Source organism: Nycticebus coucang, chromosome 7, assembly GCF_027406575.1.
Source record: "Nycticebus coucang isolate mNycCou1 chromosome 7, mNycCou1.pri, whole genome shotgun sequence".
Lineage (NCBI taxonomy): Eukaryota > Metazoa > Chordata > Mammalia > Primates > Lorisidae > Nycticebus > Nycticebus coucang.
The window spans coordinates 116,877,322-116,894,736 of NC_069786.1; the positions used below are offsets into that span (position 1 = coordinate 116,877,322).

A 17,415-nucleotide genomic window follows, 5' to 3' on the forward strand; every position below is an offset into this window, starting at 1 on the left:
AAATAAGGGCACATTCTGAGGTAGGGAGAGTTTAGGATTTCAACATAGGAATTTTGGGGAACACAATTCAACCCCTAACAGATGGGTCTCACATTGAGTTTTGGGGCACATGTCACATACTCTGTCTATGCACAGCTGACTTCCCTGCTGAGGCTCGCCCTGTGAGACTGGGAGGACAGCACATCTCTTTCCGTGAAAGTGGCCTGCAGTGAGGCGGTGCCTGTGGCTCACTGAGTAGGGCACCCGCCCCATATGCTGAGGGTGGCGGGTTCAAACCCAGCCCCGGCCAAACTGCAACAACAACAACAACAACAAAAAAAAAATAGCCGGGTGTTGTGGCGGGCGCCTGTAGTCCCAGCTGCTGTGGAGGCTGAGGCAGGAGAATCGCATAAGCCCAAGAGTTAGAGGTTGCTGTGAGCCGTGTGACGCCATGGCACTCTACCCGAGGGTGGTACAGTGACACTCTGTCTCTACAAGAAAAAAAAAGTGGCCTGCAGTGGTTTGATGGCTGTGGCTCAATCACCTTCCATACACAGTTTACTACCCCACTGTGACCATGGCAGTTTAAAAGGCCTCCTTGAATGTCCATGGTAACAGCCACCCCTATTACTATGCGTGAGATGAGGCAGAGATGTTGGAGAGGGCCTCCCTAACATGGGACTGGGAACACAAAGCATAGTGTGTGTCCAACAGATCCTAGTTTTCTCCCTCCTCCTCCTAGCAAGGCTTTGCATATAGAAAATCTTGGGGCAGCGCCAGCCACGTACCCAAGGCAGGTGGGTTTGAACCTGGCCCAGGGCTGCTAAACAACAATGACAACTGCAATAAAAAAAGAAAATCTTGGGTTGAGCTGAGAACCAGTTGGGAGCAGAGGTCAGAGAGGGTAAAGCACCCAAGGTCACAGCCCTGTCACTCCTTCCCTCCTCTCACCCCCTCATGTTGGCTTTCCTTCTTGTCCTGACCATTCTACCTTCTGCCCATTGGCACCAGCACCAGTTTCATCCTCTTAGGTCTGTGCTGAGGATTCAGGAATGTGGCTTCAACAGATGTGTACTGAGGGACGGTTTTGGGCCTGGCCTTGCGCTAGGTGCCCAGGTTCATCGATACTAGGGGAGGATCCAACTGGGGTCCAGTGGCTCCTCTGGAAGATCTTTGCTCTTGGAAAATGTGATGTGACCTCAAGGTGGTGGGAGGAGGGGGAGGAAATGTGGAAGCTGAGCCACAGAATCTTAAGGTTGAATGAACTTTGAAACAGTCATATTGAAGGCCCCTCTGGCTACAAATGGGGAAACTGAGGCCCAGGTAGGGAGGTAATGTGTCAAGGTCAAATATTGGGTGGAGCTGGGCCTCTCAGGGACATAGACGATAATGAAATTAAAGGGGAAGGTGGTGGGCGCTTCCACGTGTCTACCCTGGGTGGAGGGCGCTTCCCTGCCCAGGGTGGAGGGTCTTTTCGTCTGCGAAGGGGGTCTCCTCCAGGGCTCTTGAGGGGAGGCTGAGCACAAGGTCAGGGAATGAAATTACAGGACTGCGGGAGTTTAGGGCCGTGCACCCGCCCCCAGCAATGCGTGTGTCGCCTGGAGAAGGTGGGGTCCTGCGGGGCCCGGGCTTGGGGGCCGCGCTGGCCTGGGCGGGGTGAGTCACGGCCCGCCTGCTCCCATTGTGCGGCCGGCGGCGGCGGAGGTGCGGAGCGAGGAGGTGGAGCCGCGGGCTGCGGGCTCCGGCGCCTGCGTCCGCCCGCCAGCCTGGCTCTGCGCGGTGAGGGGCAGACGCGAGCCCGCGGCTGCGCTACGGAGCGGGAGGGGAAGGACATGGGGCGCGGCAGTCCTCCCGGTCCCCGCAGGCTCCGGAGCTCCGAGGTACCGCGGGGCGGGGCGGGGCACGCCGGGCAGGGCAGGGCAGGGCGGGGACCCCGGGCTAACCCTGGGCGTGGCAGGGCCTCAGTGGGCGCTCGGGCCGGACGCGAGGATAGGCTCTGAGGCGGGGGGCGCCAGTGTGTGGATCCTGATCCCTCCCTTTTCCCCCAGGGCTCCCCACTAGGCCCCTGCAGCAACCCCTGCTTCTCACCCGGCGCTCGGGGCCCTTAGTGAGCGAGAGCCTCCCAAAGCCAGACTCCGGCCATGGCCAACGGAGTGATCCCGCCGCCCGGGGGCGCCTCCCCCCTACCCCAGGTGATTGACGCGCGCGGGGGTGGAGGATCTGGGGGGAAGAAAAGGGAGGAGACCTTAAGGAGGGGAGAGGCGACCTCTGGCCGACCCTGGGACCTCCCCACCCCAGATCTGGGGATGGAGCTTGGCTGGGGGGTATAGAAAATGGGGGAATCTATTGGTATTTTTCAGATTTGTGCCTAGCCCTGAGGCCTGGAGAAAGTGGTTTCTGGGATGCAGACCCAGGGTGGGGAAGGGGTTGTCATAGGGAACAGGATGGATAATGATGGAGCCTGCTGGGACCCCATCCCACCCCAACCTAGTGCTTGGAGTTGGAGCAGGTGTGGGGAGCTCACAGGTCAGGGTCCTTAGGAGAGGCTTTTTGGGCCTGCAGGTGCGGGTGCCCTTGGAGGAGCCCCCTCTGGGTCCAGATGTGGAGGAGGATGATGATGACTTGGGCAAGACCTTGGCTGTGAGCAGGTTTGGGGACCTCATCAGCAAGCCCCCAGCCTGGGACCCGGAGAAGCCCAGCCGTAGCTACAGCGAGCGGGACTTCGAGTGTGGGTAGTCTGGGGACCCCTGGTGTGGCCGCCCTCACCACCATCATTTTCATCGCCACCATCACTTCGCTCACCACCTCCAGCTTGGTCACCCAGTACCATCCTGTGCTGGACACTGTGCTGGACTCTGCTGGGCCACCAAGCCATGTTAAGTCATCCTGCCTCCCTCACCCATCGCCTGTCCTGCTGCCAGGGGAGCCCGGCCCCAGATCAGGGGGATCAAGGGACATGGGACTAGGCCTGCTCTCTGTGACCTTCATCTCCACTCTGTCCCTTGCTCACTCTCTTCTCTCTGTCACCTTGGCTCCCCTCAGCTCTTCCAACTCTGCCTTTTCCCTCCCTGCTGTGTCACGTGGTCCCCCCGCCCCAGCCCCTCTCATGACCTTCCCCCTCTCATCACTTCTTCCCCTACTCTGCCCAGTCTCGTCAATGACAGGCATGTGGACACAGGTGTTTGCGGGGGGAGGCTGGCCCTGGAGGAAGGCCTAGGGTGCCCTTGTTTGAGGCCTTGAGCTAGAATAAGGTGTGTGTCCCTTGGGTGGGGAGGGTCCCCCTTCTGCTGCGGGGGCCCCAACCGGCTCTCCTGCGCCCTCAGTTCACCGGCACACATCCCACCACACCCACCACCCGCTCTCGGCGCGCCTGCCTCCACCCCACAAGCTGCGGCGGCTGCCCCCCACCTCTGCCCGGCATACTAGGAGGAAGAGGAGGAAGGAGAAAACCTCTGCACCTCCCTCTGAGGGGACCCCTCCAATCCAGGAGGAGGGGGGAGCTGGAGTGGATGAGGAGGAGGAGGAAGAGGAGGAAGAGGAAGGGGAATCAGAAGCAGAGCCTGTGGAGCCCCCACCCTTGGGGTCTCCACAGAAAGCAAAGGTAGGGCTCTGCCCTTGGGAGGGCTGCAGAGGGAGGGGAGAGGACGTGGTGGGGGCCCTGGGTGAGGCTGAACGGGGGCTAAGGGCTGAGTGGTAGGTTGCGGCAGGGGTCCAGGGCACATTCTGTTTGCCTGCAGTTCTCCATTGGAAGTGATGAGGATGACAGTCCAGGCCTTGTGGGAAGGGCTGCCTTCATCAAGCCCCTGTCCTCGATGGGTCCACGCTCTGACAAGAGCCCCCAGCACTTGGTCAGGTACTGGCCCCCCCCATAGCTGTAGGAACCGAGGCTCCTGGCAGTCACCTCCTTTCCAACCCTGAGGAGTGTCTCGGCTCTGACCAGAAGGTTGGGGGGCTGGCTTCCTATCCACATGATTCACAAGGAGGAGAGAACAAGAGAAGAGAAAAAGCACAGAGCTGGGAAGTTAGTTCTCCAGGAGGGACCATTAGAGTGAAGAGGAAGAAGGGGAGAAGGGTGGAAGGGGACAGGATAGGATGGGAAGGGGCAGCCCAGACGAGTGTCTTTTCCTGCCCAGGAGGGGCCTGTGTCTCATGCTCAGGGGTCCATCCATTCCAGGCCCGCCTCAGGCTAGGGGAAGGTAAGGAAACCTATTAACTTGGCTCTGTCAAGTCCAAGACTGCTGCGTTGCCTCCTCAGCTCCCCCAGCCCCCGGGCCCGAGTCTCCCGAGTTGCTGGGGAGAAGAGCCGACCCTGGAGCCCATCAGCCAGTTATGACCTGCGGGAGCGACTGTGCCCAGGCAGTGCCCTGGGCAACCCAGGTGGTCCGGAACAGCAGGTGCCCACCGATGAGGCGGAGGCCCAGATGCTGGGCTCTGCGGACCTGGATGACATGAAGAGTGAGTGTGGCAGCCCCCGTGGCCCACTCTAAGCTCTCCCCGACCCAGAGCTGAGTTCCCTCTGCGGAATCCCTGTCTGCTGGAATGTGGTCAGTGACAGGGAGCTCACTACCTTATCAAGCCACTCTCGGATTACCAGGGCTGAGATTTCTCTTCCCGACCTCTACCCTTGGTCCTGATTCCGTCCTCTGAGTCACTCCCAGAATAAGTCAACCTCATCTCCCACATCATTATATGCCCCTTCCTGAAGGCACCTTTTCTCAGGGCAGACTCTTGTTCCCTGGCTCTTTAATCCCCTCCAAACTAGCCCCTTAGTCTCAGCCACTCTTCTGGGCCTTGCTTCTTCCTGTGTCCAGGGCCCCTCACTCCTTGGCTGGGCCTGGATGTGATCTCGGCACATTCCTTCCATCTTATCAGTGCCCTGGTTTCTGTGCCACCTGTCATCACTCATGGGGCTCTGTGCCCAGGCCAGGGGCATCACTGATTCGCCCTCCTCCTCCTCCCAGCCACAGTGTGTGTGGGTGGGGTGGGGGAGGGGAAGGCTTTGAGCTCAGTACGTCATGGAAAGTTGCCAGGGCCTGAGGACAGGGACAGGAACAATCCGATGGCAGCAGCAGCGGGATGGGGGTGGGGGGGTCAGGGGAGGGCGTGTTTACAGACCCAGGGTGGGGGCTGGATGCTGCAGGCAGCAGGCTTGGGGACGTGGGGAGTCAGGGTCAGGAGTCCTCACCACCTCTAGCCACCTCCAGCTCTGGTTGGACAGAGACCACTCCTGTCTGGGCTCCTACCTGGCAAGGGACCCAGGGTGCTGGGAAGGAGTAGGGGCTGAGGCCTTGGCTGTCAGGGGAATGACGAGCCTGCTGGAGGAGGTCACAGAGCCCAATGGGGCACTGAGCCCTGAGCCCAGGGACACCGAAGGCCAGGGCCATGGTAGGGATCCGGTCCCCAGCCCTCGAGACTCACTGGCCTCAGAGGACTTGGAGATGTTTGTGCTGGACTTTGAGGACCGTGGCCTGTGGGAGCCCATCAGGGGCCAGCTGAGCCCCATGGCAGGGGCACCAGCTTGTGAGTAATGGTGACTTTCCCCAGCCACTGGTTTGGGGAGAGGCAGGTGGGAGCAAGAGAGAGAAGCCCTGCCTAAGTCTGGTGGGCCTTGTACCTACAGGATGGGGACATGGTTGCCAGAGAGAAGGTACAGAAAAAATGTTGGGGGCTAAGTGCCTTGGTGTCAGTTGTGGGACCCAGAGTGGGGCAGTGGATATAACAACTGCTAAAAGATTTTGCTGGGGCTATGGATTGAGTTGGGCTCTGCCTTTTTATTGCATCTTGGCTAATGGCCCCCTGTGTGACTTTGGGCTGGTCCCTCTTTCTGAGCTTCAACCTTCTTATCAATGAAATGACCATGTTGGATTATACAGTCCGTCCCATTGGCGTGGCCCCCCAGTGACTGTGGGCCTCATCAACTAGACAGGTTTGGCAGAGCGGGGGGGCTGGAGAGGCCCTGCCTGAACCCCTGAGACTGCCAAGCCCACCTTTTCTGCAGGTCACCGGCTGGAGGACAATCCTGGAGTGCGCCGGCACTTAGTGAAGAAGCCCTCTCGGACACAGGGTGGGAGGAGCAGCCCCAGTGGCCTAGCCCCCATCCTGCGCAGGAAGAAGAAGAAAAAGAAGCTGGACCGGAGGCCTCATGAGGTCCAGGATGCTGGGGGTGGTGGACCTATGGCTTCCTCATAGCCCTTAGACCAGAGTCCTCCACTCCCTCACTCTGACCTGTCCTACCTCATGCCCCATAGGCCCTCACCCTTGGCACCTACCACGCCCTCACCCTTGGCACCCACCACAGGTGTTTGTGGAGCTGAATGAGCTGATGCTGGACCGCAATCAGGAGCCCCACTGGCGGGAGACAGCCCGCTGGATCAAGTTTGAGGAGGACGTGGAGGAGGAAACGGAGCGCTGGGGGAAGCCCCACGTGGCCTCACTCTCCTTCCGCAGCCTTCTTGAGCTCAGGAGGACCATCGCCCACGGTAGGACCCTCAGGCCTGGCCTGGGCTGTAGGTCTTCTTCAGGGCTGCAGAGCTTAGCCTATTGGCAGGCTGCTCAGCTCCCAGGGCCTACTCCCTGGGCTCCAGGGCCCAGGGGGGATCCAGCTGCCACTGGGGGGCTATGGAGTCCAGTTGCCTGAGCAATCCATAGCCCTGAGGGGCAAGACTATGCACCAGTGACCAGTACTGTACCTTGTGTGGGTAGGTGCTGAGCCCACATACAGTAAATGAAGAAATAACTTCCCCTTACTTGGCGAGGTGGGGCTGTGCCCTTGCTCTTATGCCCTGTTTTCATACCTCGCTCCCTGGCTGGCCCTCAGCAGTATGGAGCTATGTATCTGCCTGGTGCATTGGGCGCTTTGCTCACCCAGCACATTCGCCTGTCCCTGGAGCAAGGCAGTGTTCAGGGTGGTTTTTCCTATCTGATGGGATTGTGCCTCTCCCCTGCCTGTGCCCCTAGGAGCTGCCCTCCTGGACCTGGAACAAACCACTCTGCCAGGCATCGCGCACCTTGTAGTGGAGACCATGATTGTATCTGACCAGATCCGGCCGGAGGACAGGGCAAGCGTCCTGCGAACCCTGCTACTGAAACACAGGTGCCAGGGTGGGGCACTAGGAGGGGCCTGCCTGAACCACTGCCCTTCTTGGCACAGTCTCTTCGAGTGATTCCCAGCCTCTGCTTACATAGTGATAGGAAGCTCACCTGTCTCCCATCCTTCAACAGCTCTAGTCATTAGAAAGTCTGAAGCAGAGGAGATAGAGACCTTGACCCTCCATTCTTACCTTCTTGTGACTCCCATCTACCACGAGCCTCTCTTAACCTGCTGTGCCCCACTCTTCCCCTCTCTAGCCATCCCAACGATGACAAGGATAGTAGCTTCTTTCCCCGAAACCCATCGAGTTCTAGTGTGAACTCAGTCTTGGGGAATCATCACCCAGCCCCAAGCCACGGCCCTGATGGTGTAGTGCCCACCATGGCTGATGACCTGGGGGAGCCAGCTCCACTCTGGCCACACGACCCTGATGCCAAGGAGGTCAGTGGCCTTGCTCTGACTTGGGTGAGGGGACTGAGTGGGTGCCAGCTGTAGTCAAGGTCCTTGACGATGTCACTCAGTGGGTTGGGAAGGTTGGATGCCTGGCACATGCTAGGCAGGTGGGGACCCTGTAGGAGACACAGAGATGTGAATGCTATTTTGGGCAGACCTCTGGGAGCATCTAAACACCCAGATGAGGCTGAGGTGGTAGAAGGGGGTGTAGAGGAGGGGTCCAGATCTCAGGCAGGTCCCCTTCCAATGTGGGGCTATAATGCCAACAGCCTGACCAGGTTGTGGAGGGGGAAGGCAGGGCCAGATCCCAGTCTGGAGCAGGGGATGGGAGAGCCTGCCTTGGCCTCCAGTCTGGGTCCCAGCCCTATTCCAGTTCTGCGTCCTCAGAAGCCCCTCCACATGCCTGGGGGAGACAGTCATCGGGGGAAAAGCCTAAAGCTGCTGGAGAAGATCCCTGAAGATGCTGAGGCCACCGTTGTGCTTGTGGGTGAGGAGGGCCAGGTACCGGGGGCAGAGTGTGCAGAGTATGTGCCTCTACCAGTGGCCTGCTTGTCTGGAGTGCTGGCCTGGAGGCTGCCTCTTCCATCTCCAGCCAGGCCCCGCTCCTTGCCCCTGTGTCTCTCACAGCCTGTCTTATCCCCAGCCCTTTCTTTCCCTGTCCCTGCTTCCTGTCCAGATTTCTGTTATCTTGGACTGATGCTAGTGTATATGTATATATATCACCATTTTGAGAATTGGAAAAAAGCAACCCTTCTTTAATACCCTTAATGTCTATCTGTTGGTAGATTGTAATAAATGCATAATCTATAAACACATGTGAATAGGGCCCTTTAGGGTAAGGGGTTTTTTGTGGGTGTAGTGCACAATCTGCTGAACTATTCATGATAGCCCCAGATATCCCCAGGGCCCTCGAGGGCCTGCCTGGACTGCTCCCCTTTGCCCAGTGGCCTGTGTCTTGCTTTTCCCCCAGGCTGTGTACCTTTCTTAGAGCAGCCAGCGGCAGCCTTTGTGCGGCTGAGTGAGGCTGTGCTCTTGGAGTCAGTGCTTGAGGTTCCTGTGCCCGTCCGCTTCCTCTTCGTGATGCTGGGGCCCAGTCACACCAGCACCGATTATCATGAGCTTGGGCGCTCCATCGCCACCCTTATGTCTGACAAGGTTGGGCTCTGGCTGGGCTCTCTAGGCCTATTCCCTGGGCCCTGCTTGTTCCCTGTTCCCCTCATTGCCACGGTGGTGCACAGGTGGTAGAGGCCTTCCCTGGGTGGAGGCCATGCCCTGGAGGGTGGTGGTGGGGAGCTGTTGGTCCGGGGGGAAGACAAAGTGCCCTGGGATGGGGCTGTGGGAGAGGTTGGTGACATAAGGAGAGAAGAAGCCCAGACCCCAAAGTTTTGGGTGTGAGATAGGACTTGAATTGGAGGGTTGGATATGCTGGTCTTTGCTGTGGCTTCTCCTGGGATGGGATAAGAGGGTCATCTAGCCAGGTGCAATGTTCAGAATATTTATTGACCTATAGGATATGGGTACTGTCCCTTCAGAAGGTTCTGGAGGCCTTTGTTATGCCAGGTGCTACCCCTTTAATTGTTGCCTGTGGTAAGGTCTGGAGCCTCCCAGAGGCACAGAGGGCATCCTGGGGTTCAGGCCAGTGGCTGCTTGTGGGCCTGCAGGGATGTGTGTCAGTATTTCAATTACCTATACTGCTGGGCTGGACCAGCCTATATGGCTGAACTGAGCCTCTAGCTTGTGACCTGACACCTCCTCCCTGGAGCCCTTCTCTCAGAGGCTTCTGAGAGTCATGGCTCTTCTGTCACCCCCAGCTATTTCATGAGGCTGCCTATCAGGCTGATGACCGGCAGGACCTCCTGAGTGCCATCAGCGAGTTCCTGGATGGCAGCATCGTGATCCCCCCGTCCGAAGTGGAGGGCCGTGACCTGCTGCGCTCCGTGGCTGCCTTCCAGCGCGAGCTGCTGAGGAAGCGGCGGGAGCGGGAACAGACCAAAGTTGAGATGACCACCCGGGGCGGCTACATAGCTCCTGGGAAAGGTCAGAGCCTTTGGGACTGAGTTCCCCCAACACCACACGTTTCCCCATCACAGGGCCCCAAAGCTGTGACCCTGGCTCTGAGTCCTTTGTGTGGCTTTGTGTTCCTGACCCCAAGTCTCTGGGCCATGTCCCAGACTGTAGTGGGCTGAGCCTATGTCTCTGTGAAGGAGGGAGGGTTGTGTTCCAGCAGCCTCTTGTTCCCTAGAGCTGTCTTTGGAGTTGGGGGGCTCCGAGGCAACCTCTGAAGATGACCCCCTGCTGCGGACGGGCTCAGTGTTTGGGGGGCTTGTGCGAGATGTGAAGCGCCGATACCCGCACTACCCCAGTGACCTGCGGGACGCCCTGCACTCCCAGTGTGTGGCTGCTGTACTCTTCATCTACTTTGCAGCTCTCAGCCCTGCCATCACCTTTGGGGGTCTGCTAGGTGAGGCATGAGGGCTTGAAGAGTTGAGGAGTGCCTCTGTCATTCTGGGGGCTCAGTGTCACCTGCAGGATTTCTGGGTCAAAGTATCCCAGTGATCACTTTGGGGGCCAGTGGTTAGAGGGGCTAGGAAAAGTGTGAGAACTCAGGGATCCCAGGAGTCACTTTTGGGAGATCACAAAGTAGGAGGGGGTGGGAGAGGTGTGAAGGGGAGGTGACACTGTGATCCCCTTGGGGGCTCGGGGGGAGAGACTGGGAGGAGCAGGGTTGAGAGGGAGCCCTGTCTTGTTCTAGGGGTCTGCTGTGCTCTTGTTGGGGGTCTCAGTTTAGAATGAGCTGGATGAGGAAGGGGGCAGGTAGAAAGAGCCAGCCAGGGCCACCCTGCTGGCTTGCCTGCTGCAGGAGAGAAGACGGAGGGGCTGATGGGCGTGTCCGAGCTGATCGTGTCCACGGCTGTGCTTGGTGTTCTCTTCTCCCTGCTGGGGGCCCAGCCACTGCTTGTGGTTGGCTTCTCTGGGCCGCTCCTTGTCTTTGAGGAAGCCTTCTTCAAGGTGAAGCCGTGCCCTGCCCGTCCCTCTAGCCCTGTGCCCTTTCTTGCCAGGGTTCTTCCTTGTCCTCCCTTGAGTTCATGCTGCTCATGGTGCTGGGCACTGTGGGCAACCAGGTCCTCCCTACTTCCAGTTCTGCCGAGCCCAGGACCTGGAGTACCTCACTGGCCGGGTGTGGGTTGGCCTCTGGCTGGTGGTCTTCGTCCTTGCCCTGGTGGCTGCTGAAGGCAGCTTCCTTGTCCGGTACATCTCACCTTTCACCCAGGAGATCTTTGCCTTCCTCATCTCACTCATTTTCATCTACGAGACCTTCCACAAGCTCTACAAGGTAGAGGTCCAGAGGGTGTTGGGGTGGACAAGATGGGGTTTGGGAGGGGTAGAGGGAACAGGGAGGGAACTCTGTTGGGTCTGGGTGTAGCGTGTTGGGGACACCCTGGGCTGGATCTGAGCTGAGGGGAAGGAAGTCAAGACCCAGAGGGCACCAGACCAAGGCTCTAGGCACCTGGGCAGGGGCATGGAGATGAAGGTACACCTGCACAGGTATATGATGGAGTTGGGGGGTGTTGCCAGGTGACAGGTGCTGAGGGCAGGATTGCAGTAATGACAGTTCTCCCCACAACAGGTCCCCAGCAGCTCTGGGACTCAGGGAGAAGGCACTTGTTTCTCTGTCCTCTGTCAGACTCTTGCAAAGTGAACTTTTGGAGGATGCAAAACTTTGGGCTACTTTTTGTAGCTGTTCAGACATGTGAGGGCCACCCGCTCCCTCACAGGTGTACCGATGATGGTGATGGTCACTGGCCCAGGTGAGTGATAAGGCTCACTCACAAGTGATAAGGCATCCTTGTTGTCCACACAGGTGTTCACAGAGCACCCACTGCTGCCATTCTACCCCCCAGAGGGGGCTCCAGAGGGGGCATTGGAGGCTGGTCTGGAGCTGAATGGGAGTGCCCTGCCCCCCACGGAGGGACCACTGGGCCCAAGAAACCAGCCCAATACAGCTCTACTGTCCCTTATCCTCATGCTTGGGACCTTCTTCATCGCCTTCTTCCTGCGCAAGTTTAGGAACAGCCGCTTCCTGGGGGGCAAGGTGTGTGGCTGCTGGGTGTGGAGCTCCCGTGGGTCCCCTCAGAGAGGCTGCTCCCCTTCTCCTTGGTCCACCTGTGGACCAAACCACATCTGGGCAGTCCTTACCCCATGAGAAGCCGCTTCCCAGGGTCTGCCGTCTCTTTACTCAGAGAACTCTAATCAAGACAAGAATGCCTTCCCAGGCTGCCCTGGCACTTGTGTGGTTTTGAGTGGTGGGTGGGGGGACTTCTGGCTCCAGCTTGGGCCCAGGAAGGATCAGGGGCATCCTGCTGACCTCACCTCCACTACCTGCTCCCTTGTGCTGACCTGGCCCACTCAAGGCTCGCCGCATCATCGGGGATTTTGGCATCCCCATCTCCATTCTGGTGATGGTCCTGGTGGATTACTCTATCACAGACACCTACACACAGGTGAGTGAGCCCCGGCCCTCAGCAATGGGATCTCCCCCCAGGGCCAGGAGAGGGAGCCCATGACGTTGCCTCTCAGGGTCAAGAGAACTGGGCTCTCTAGTTGGAGTGGCCATGGTGGGGTGGCTGTGGTTGCCACAAGCTGCCCGTGATCCCTAATAAGAATCCTGGAGGAGGGTGGCGCCTGTGGCTCAGTGAGTGGGGCGCCGGCCCCATATGCCGAGGGTGGCGGGTTCAAACCCAGCTCCCGGCCAAACTGCAACAAAAAAATAGCCGGGCGTTGTGGCGGGTGCCTGTAGTCCCAGCTGCTCGGGAGGCTGAGGCAAGAGAATTGCGTAAGCCCAAGAGTTAGAGGTTGCTGTGAGCCGTGTGACGCCACGGCAGTCTACCTGAGGGCGGTACAGTGAGACTCTGTCTCTACAAAAAAAAAAAAGAATCCTGGAGGAGCAGGTGTGGGGCTGGGGGCCAGAATAACAGTTCTCCCCACAACAGGTCCCCAGTAGCTCTGGGGCTCAGGGAGAAGGCACTTGTTTCCCTGTCCCCTGTCAGACCTTTGCAGGGGCAGTGAACTTTTAGAGGATGCAAAACTAATTTCCCCCAAACCTGTTCACACCTGAATTCCTGGTCTTGAGGCCACGATGTGGTGGGAGGAGCTGCTGCAGGGACTCCATAGTGTGGGAGGGCTGTGTCCCTGAGCCCAGTCTCCCTTTCTGCTTACAGAAGCTGACAGTGCCCACGGGGCTCTCGGTGACCTCTCCCGATAAGCGCACATGGTTCATCCCACCCTTGGGCAGTGCCCGTCCTTTCCCGCCCTGGATGATGGTGGCAGCGGCAGTCCCTGCCCTCCTGGTTCTCATCCTCATCTTCATGGAGACCCAGATCACAGCGTGAGAGGGCTGGGGGTGGGATGGGGGGTGCATCCCTGACTCTTTGGCTTGGTTCCAGGGTGACAGCAGGGACATCATTATCACGATGGGGGTGCTGGGTTGGCGGGAGCCTGTGGCAGGCTTTGAGGAAGGACGGATGTGTCAAGGAAGGAGCTGAGGGTAGTGGGTAGGGGGAGGGCATGGTCATTGTGCTGGGTTGACAAGATGTACATCTGTCGCTTCTACCATCTGCAGGGGGTGCCTGATGGTCCTTGGGGTTCTCTGGCAGTGTTTTCTCTCACCCAGGGATGCTCATATGTGTCTCATTTTGGTAAAACCACAAGAACGTGGTGAGATCTGGCATCTGGCTTTTGTGGTGCTTGAAATATTCACAGTATGAGAATTTGGCTCAAATTTGCTTTAATGTGAGAACTTCAATTTGGGAACTTTACAGGCCCTGGGAGAAGTGTTGTCTGCGCAGCTCACCATGCCCCCACAATCCCACCCCCACATGCACGCCTGTTGCTATCCCTGTGCCTATCCTGCCACCAGTCTGCGTGGCCAACTAGCACCACCTGCACCCTCTCTGCAGGCTCATCGTCAGCCAGAAGGCACGGAGGTTGCTCAAAGGCTCCGGCTTCCACCTCGACCTGCTTCTGATTGGCTCCCTGGGGGGGCTCTGTGGGCTGTTTGGGTTGCCCTGGCTCACAGCTGCCACCGTCCGCTCAGTCACCCACGTCAACGCACTGACAGTGATGCGTACTGCCATCGCACCCGGTGACAAGCCCCAGATCCAGGAGGTGCGGGAGCAGCGGGTCACCGGGGTGCTCATTGCCAGCCTCGTGGGTGAGAGCCTGGCTTGTGCCTGCACACCTGGTGCTGGGGACCCCATGGCCCTAGATCCTCTCTCCATTCCAGGCTTGACCCAGGTCCCTTCTGAACCCCTTAGCATGTCATGTCTAACCCTTGTTCTGAGCCCCATACCCACTTCCCTACATTCCCTGAGCCCTTTCTTCCCCCAGTCCTTCCCTGTTTCTCTGTCTCACTCCCTCCTCTCTTGTTCATGGGGATGACACCACGCTGATCAGTCTGATGGGTACAGGTCCGCCCCACACCAGGCCTGGTCAGCCTTACAGAAGTTGCCCGAGGGGGCAGGTAGGCCTGTGTCACCCCTTCCAGGCCTGTCAGTCCTCATGGGGGCTTCTTAAGGGGGTAGGTGGGCCTGTTTCACCTCTGCCAGTCCTGTCCATTCTCATGTGGGCTTCTCAAGGGGGTAGGTGGGCCTATGTCACCTTCACCAGTCCTGTCCATCTTCATGGGGAATGCCTGAGGGGGCAGGCGGGCCTGTATCATCTCATCTAGGCTTGTCCATTGTCAAGGGGACTGCCTGAGGGGTCAGTGGGACTGTGTCACCTCTTCTAGGCCTGTCCATCGTCATGGGGGCTGTGCTGCGTCAGATCCCATTGGCCGTGCTTTTTGGGATCTTCCTGTATATGGGGGTCACATCATTGTCTGGTATCCAGCTGTCTCAGCGTCTGTTGCTCATCCTCATGCCAGCAAAACACCATCCTGAGCAGCCCTACGTGACCAAGGTAGGGCCAGGAAGCATGGGAGGGGGTGACAGAGTAATGGGGAGGGGTTTCAGAGGGGTCTGTGGGCCAGAAGTGGACAGGATGAATAGGAAGGGTTAAGTTGGGATCTGGAGAGCTAGGGTTCCAAAGATGTGGAGGGGAACAGGCTGGGGTGCTGTGTGGTGAGGCTGGGCGGCCATTTCCCCAGGTGAAGACGTGGCGGATGCACCTGTTCACCTGCATCCAGCTGGGCTGCATCACACTGCTCTGGGTGGTCAAGTCCACGGCGGCCTCACTCGCCTTTCCCTTCCTGCTGCTGCTCACTGTGCCTCTGAGGCACTGCCTTCTGCCCCGGTTCTTCCAGGACAGGGAGCTGCAGGCGGTAAGGGGTGATGGCTTGCAGCAGCAGTACTGGGGTGAATGGGCGCTGGGTTTTAGCCTCTGCTGGGCCATCTGCTAGTCATGTGACCTCAGGCAAGTTCTTTCACCTTCTAAAATCTTATTTTCATTTGTATGATGAAGGCAATAATATGAATATATTAGAGATATATATATCTCCCCCCCTTAGAGATCTATTGGGGGGATTAAATATGAATCCAGGTAAATGCCTTAGGATGGTAGAAGGGGAATCTCAGGGCTCCTGCAGGCAGCTATGCAGGTTGTACTAGTGAGGTAGCACTAAAACCCATCCTGAGCCTGTTTTTGTTAGCAAAAGGAAAAGACATCTTTTTTGCACTCAATCATGGTGTACAAGGGCACCGTGGCAACTAGAAGTGGCTGTAGGATTCTGTGTGGTGGCTGCTCAATATTAGTACATTAGGGTGGCGCCTGTGGCTCAGTGGGTAGGGCGCCGGCCCCATATACTGAGGGTGGTAGGTTCAAACCCCGCTCCAGCCAAACTGCAACAAAAAAATAGCCGGGCGTTGTGGCGAGTGCCTGGAGTCCCAGCTACTTGGGAGGCTGAGGCAAGGGAATCGCCTAAGCCTAGGAGTTGGAGGTTGCTGTGAGCTGTGTGATGCCACGGCACTCTACTGAGGGTGATAAAATGAGACTCTGTCTCTACAAAAAAAATAAATATTAGTACATTAATAATAATATTTGACCAAGGGCGGCGCCTGTGGCTCAGTCGGTAAGGCGCCGGCCCCATATACCGAGGGTGGCGGGTTCAAACCCAGCCCCGGCCAAACCGCAACCAAAAAATAGCCGGGCGTTGTGGCGGGCGCCTGTAGTCCCAGCTACTCGGGAGGCTGAGGCAAGAAAATCGCTTAAGCCCAGGAGTTGGAGGTTGCTGTGAGCTGTGTGAGGCCATGGCACTCTACTGAGGGCCATAAAGTGAGACTCTGTCTCTACAAAAAAAAAAAAAAAAAAAAATAATATTTGACCAAATGTTTGGAGGGTGACCTGAAGGTTTTGGCCAAGGGAGATAATTCCCTGGGGTCATGGAGCCTGCAGACAGGGAGGGGTGCTGGTTGGAGGAGGAGTCTGAGAATAGGAAAGGATGAATCCCTTTCCTTGCCACTCCCAACCTTCTGTGCCCTTCTGCAGCTGGACTCAGAGGATGCTGAACCAAACTTCGATGAGGATGGCCAGGATGAATACAACGAGCTGCATATGCCTGTGTGATCCTTGAAGATGGTGCCCCTGACACCTTAGGGGTCAACTCCTTGGCCCCAGGCACAGCGCAGCCCCAGGGCCAGGGGCTCCTATGACCCAGAGATGTGCCTGGAACCACTCCTGAAGCCACGGTTAGAGCAGCCCCCTGACTTCTGCCTGGGGCATTGACCTCGTCTAACCTTTCACAGACCAGACAGGCCCAGGTTTTGAGCTCATTACAACCACACTCCTTGTCTTGTGTCTGCCTCACTTTCTTGGCTCCATCTTTGGTTTCTCAGCTCATACTTATCCATTGGAATTGGAAGAATTCTGTTTTCAAGGTCATCAAAACTGGGGAGAGGTTTGAGTCAAGGACAGAGTCCTCGGGAGAAAGAGATGGAACCAAGACCACAGAAGGTCAGAGTGGACCTTATCATCACCCCCCAGACCCCTCCAGTACAGCTAAGGAGCAGGAGACTCAAGGTCTGCTTAAGGTCACATGCCAGCTAATTCAGTTCCTGCTTAGGGGAGGGGAAGGAGGAGGTTGCTCCATTTTAGCCACTAGGGAAATCAGAGCCTTGCTGGTGGTTGTGGGGCTGTAGAGGGGACTGGAAATGTTTGTCTTCTTTTCTTGATCCTTGGCATTCTGAGGAGCAGAGACAGCCCAATCCCCTAGACGCCAGTGTGATGCTGGATTTGGGGTCCCTGCACCATTTTAGATTCTCCTAGCTTAAGAGATGCAGTTTTGGGATTCCTGAGGCCACTCCTTGTGCAACAGTCTCTGTTTTGCTAGAAATAACCTGGGAATCTAGAGGAGGGTGGAAAAGGGAGCCGGTTGCGTCACAGTTGCTAGGCAACCAGCAGCGTGCTGAGGCCGGCTGGCCCTGTGCTGCCCTCTGGTGGTTGCGCTGGCGGCCTACAGGCTCCGTCCCGACTGAGGAGCTGCCGCGCTGCCGCCTGGTGAATCTGCCATCAGAGATCTCTCTCCGGCGCTTAGTTCCTCCGGGCGGGCGAGAAAAGCTGGGGTGGGGATGGGGGGAGTTCCGTGGAGTTCTGCAGCCTGGGGCAGCTCTGAGCAGCTCGAGCACCCAGATCCCGGATCACTCCACCCCACATCAGCTGTTCCCTCCTGAGCTGTCCCCCTCCCTCCTTATCTTCTCCCCATTTTCCTCCCAGGTATTCAGGCCATCAGCTAGTGCCCCCATGCTGGTCGGGAGAAAAGGCACAGACTACTGTGAGGCTGTTTGTCGTGTTCCTAAGGAAGAGACAGAGCTCTTCCAGCTGTCCCGGATTACCATCCAGGTTTAAGCATTTCATTTTAGTCTGCCCCTTGGTCTCTGGTGCCATGGTGACCTCTAACTGGC

General features: G+C 57.8%; 1 protein-coding gene across 2 annotated transcripts; it reads left to right on the plus strand.

The window, feature by feature from the left end:
• Nucleotides 1-1,674: 1,674 nt before the first annotated feature.
• On the plus strand, nucleotides 1,675-16,310 carry SLC4A3 (solute carrier family 4 member 3). 2 transcript variants are annotated; one of them, XM_053597549.1, is made up of 23 exons: nucleotides 1,678-1,859; nucleotides 2,028-2,171; nucleotides 2,542-2,707; nucleotides 3,303-3,580; nucleotides 3,717-3,832; nucleotides 4,235-4,434; nucleotides 5,978-6,126; nucleotides 6,278-6,458; nucleotides 6,937-7,072; nucleotides 7,327-7,510; nucleotides 7,910-8,009; nucleotides 8,493-8,677; nucleotides 9,334-9,559; nucleotides 9,765-9,983; nucleotides 10,383-10,531; nucleotides 10,662-10,856; nucleotides 11,385-11,615; nucleotides 11,935-12,024; nucleotides 12,742-12,908; nucleotides 13,480-13,733; nucleotides 14,310-14,479; nucleotides 14,667-14,840; nucleotides 16,004-16,310. In XM_053597549.1, the coding sequence occupies exons 2-23, from the start codon at nucleotides 2,121-2,123 to the stop codon at nucleotides 16,079-16,081; spliced, it is 3,699 nt and encodes a 1,232-aa protein (XP_053453524.1). In that variant the 5' UTR covers nucleotides 1,678-1,859; nucleotides 2,028-2,120; the 3' UTR covers nucleotides 16,082-16,310. The 2 variants fall into 2 exon arrangements, 1 of the variants encoding a protein (XP_053453524.1); XR_008381249.1 differs by lacking the exons at nucleotides 14,667-14,840; nucleotides 16,004-16,310 and adding an exon at nucleotides 13,976-14,042 and having other exon boundaries at nucleotides 1,675-1,859; nucleotides 14,310-14,379.
• The last annotated feature ends 1,105 nt before the right edge of the window (nucleotides 16,311-17,415 follow it).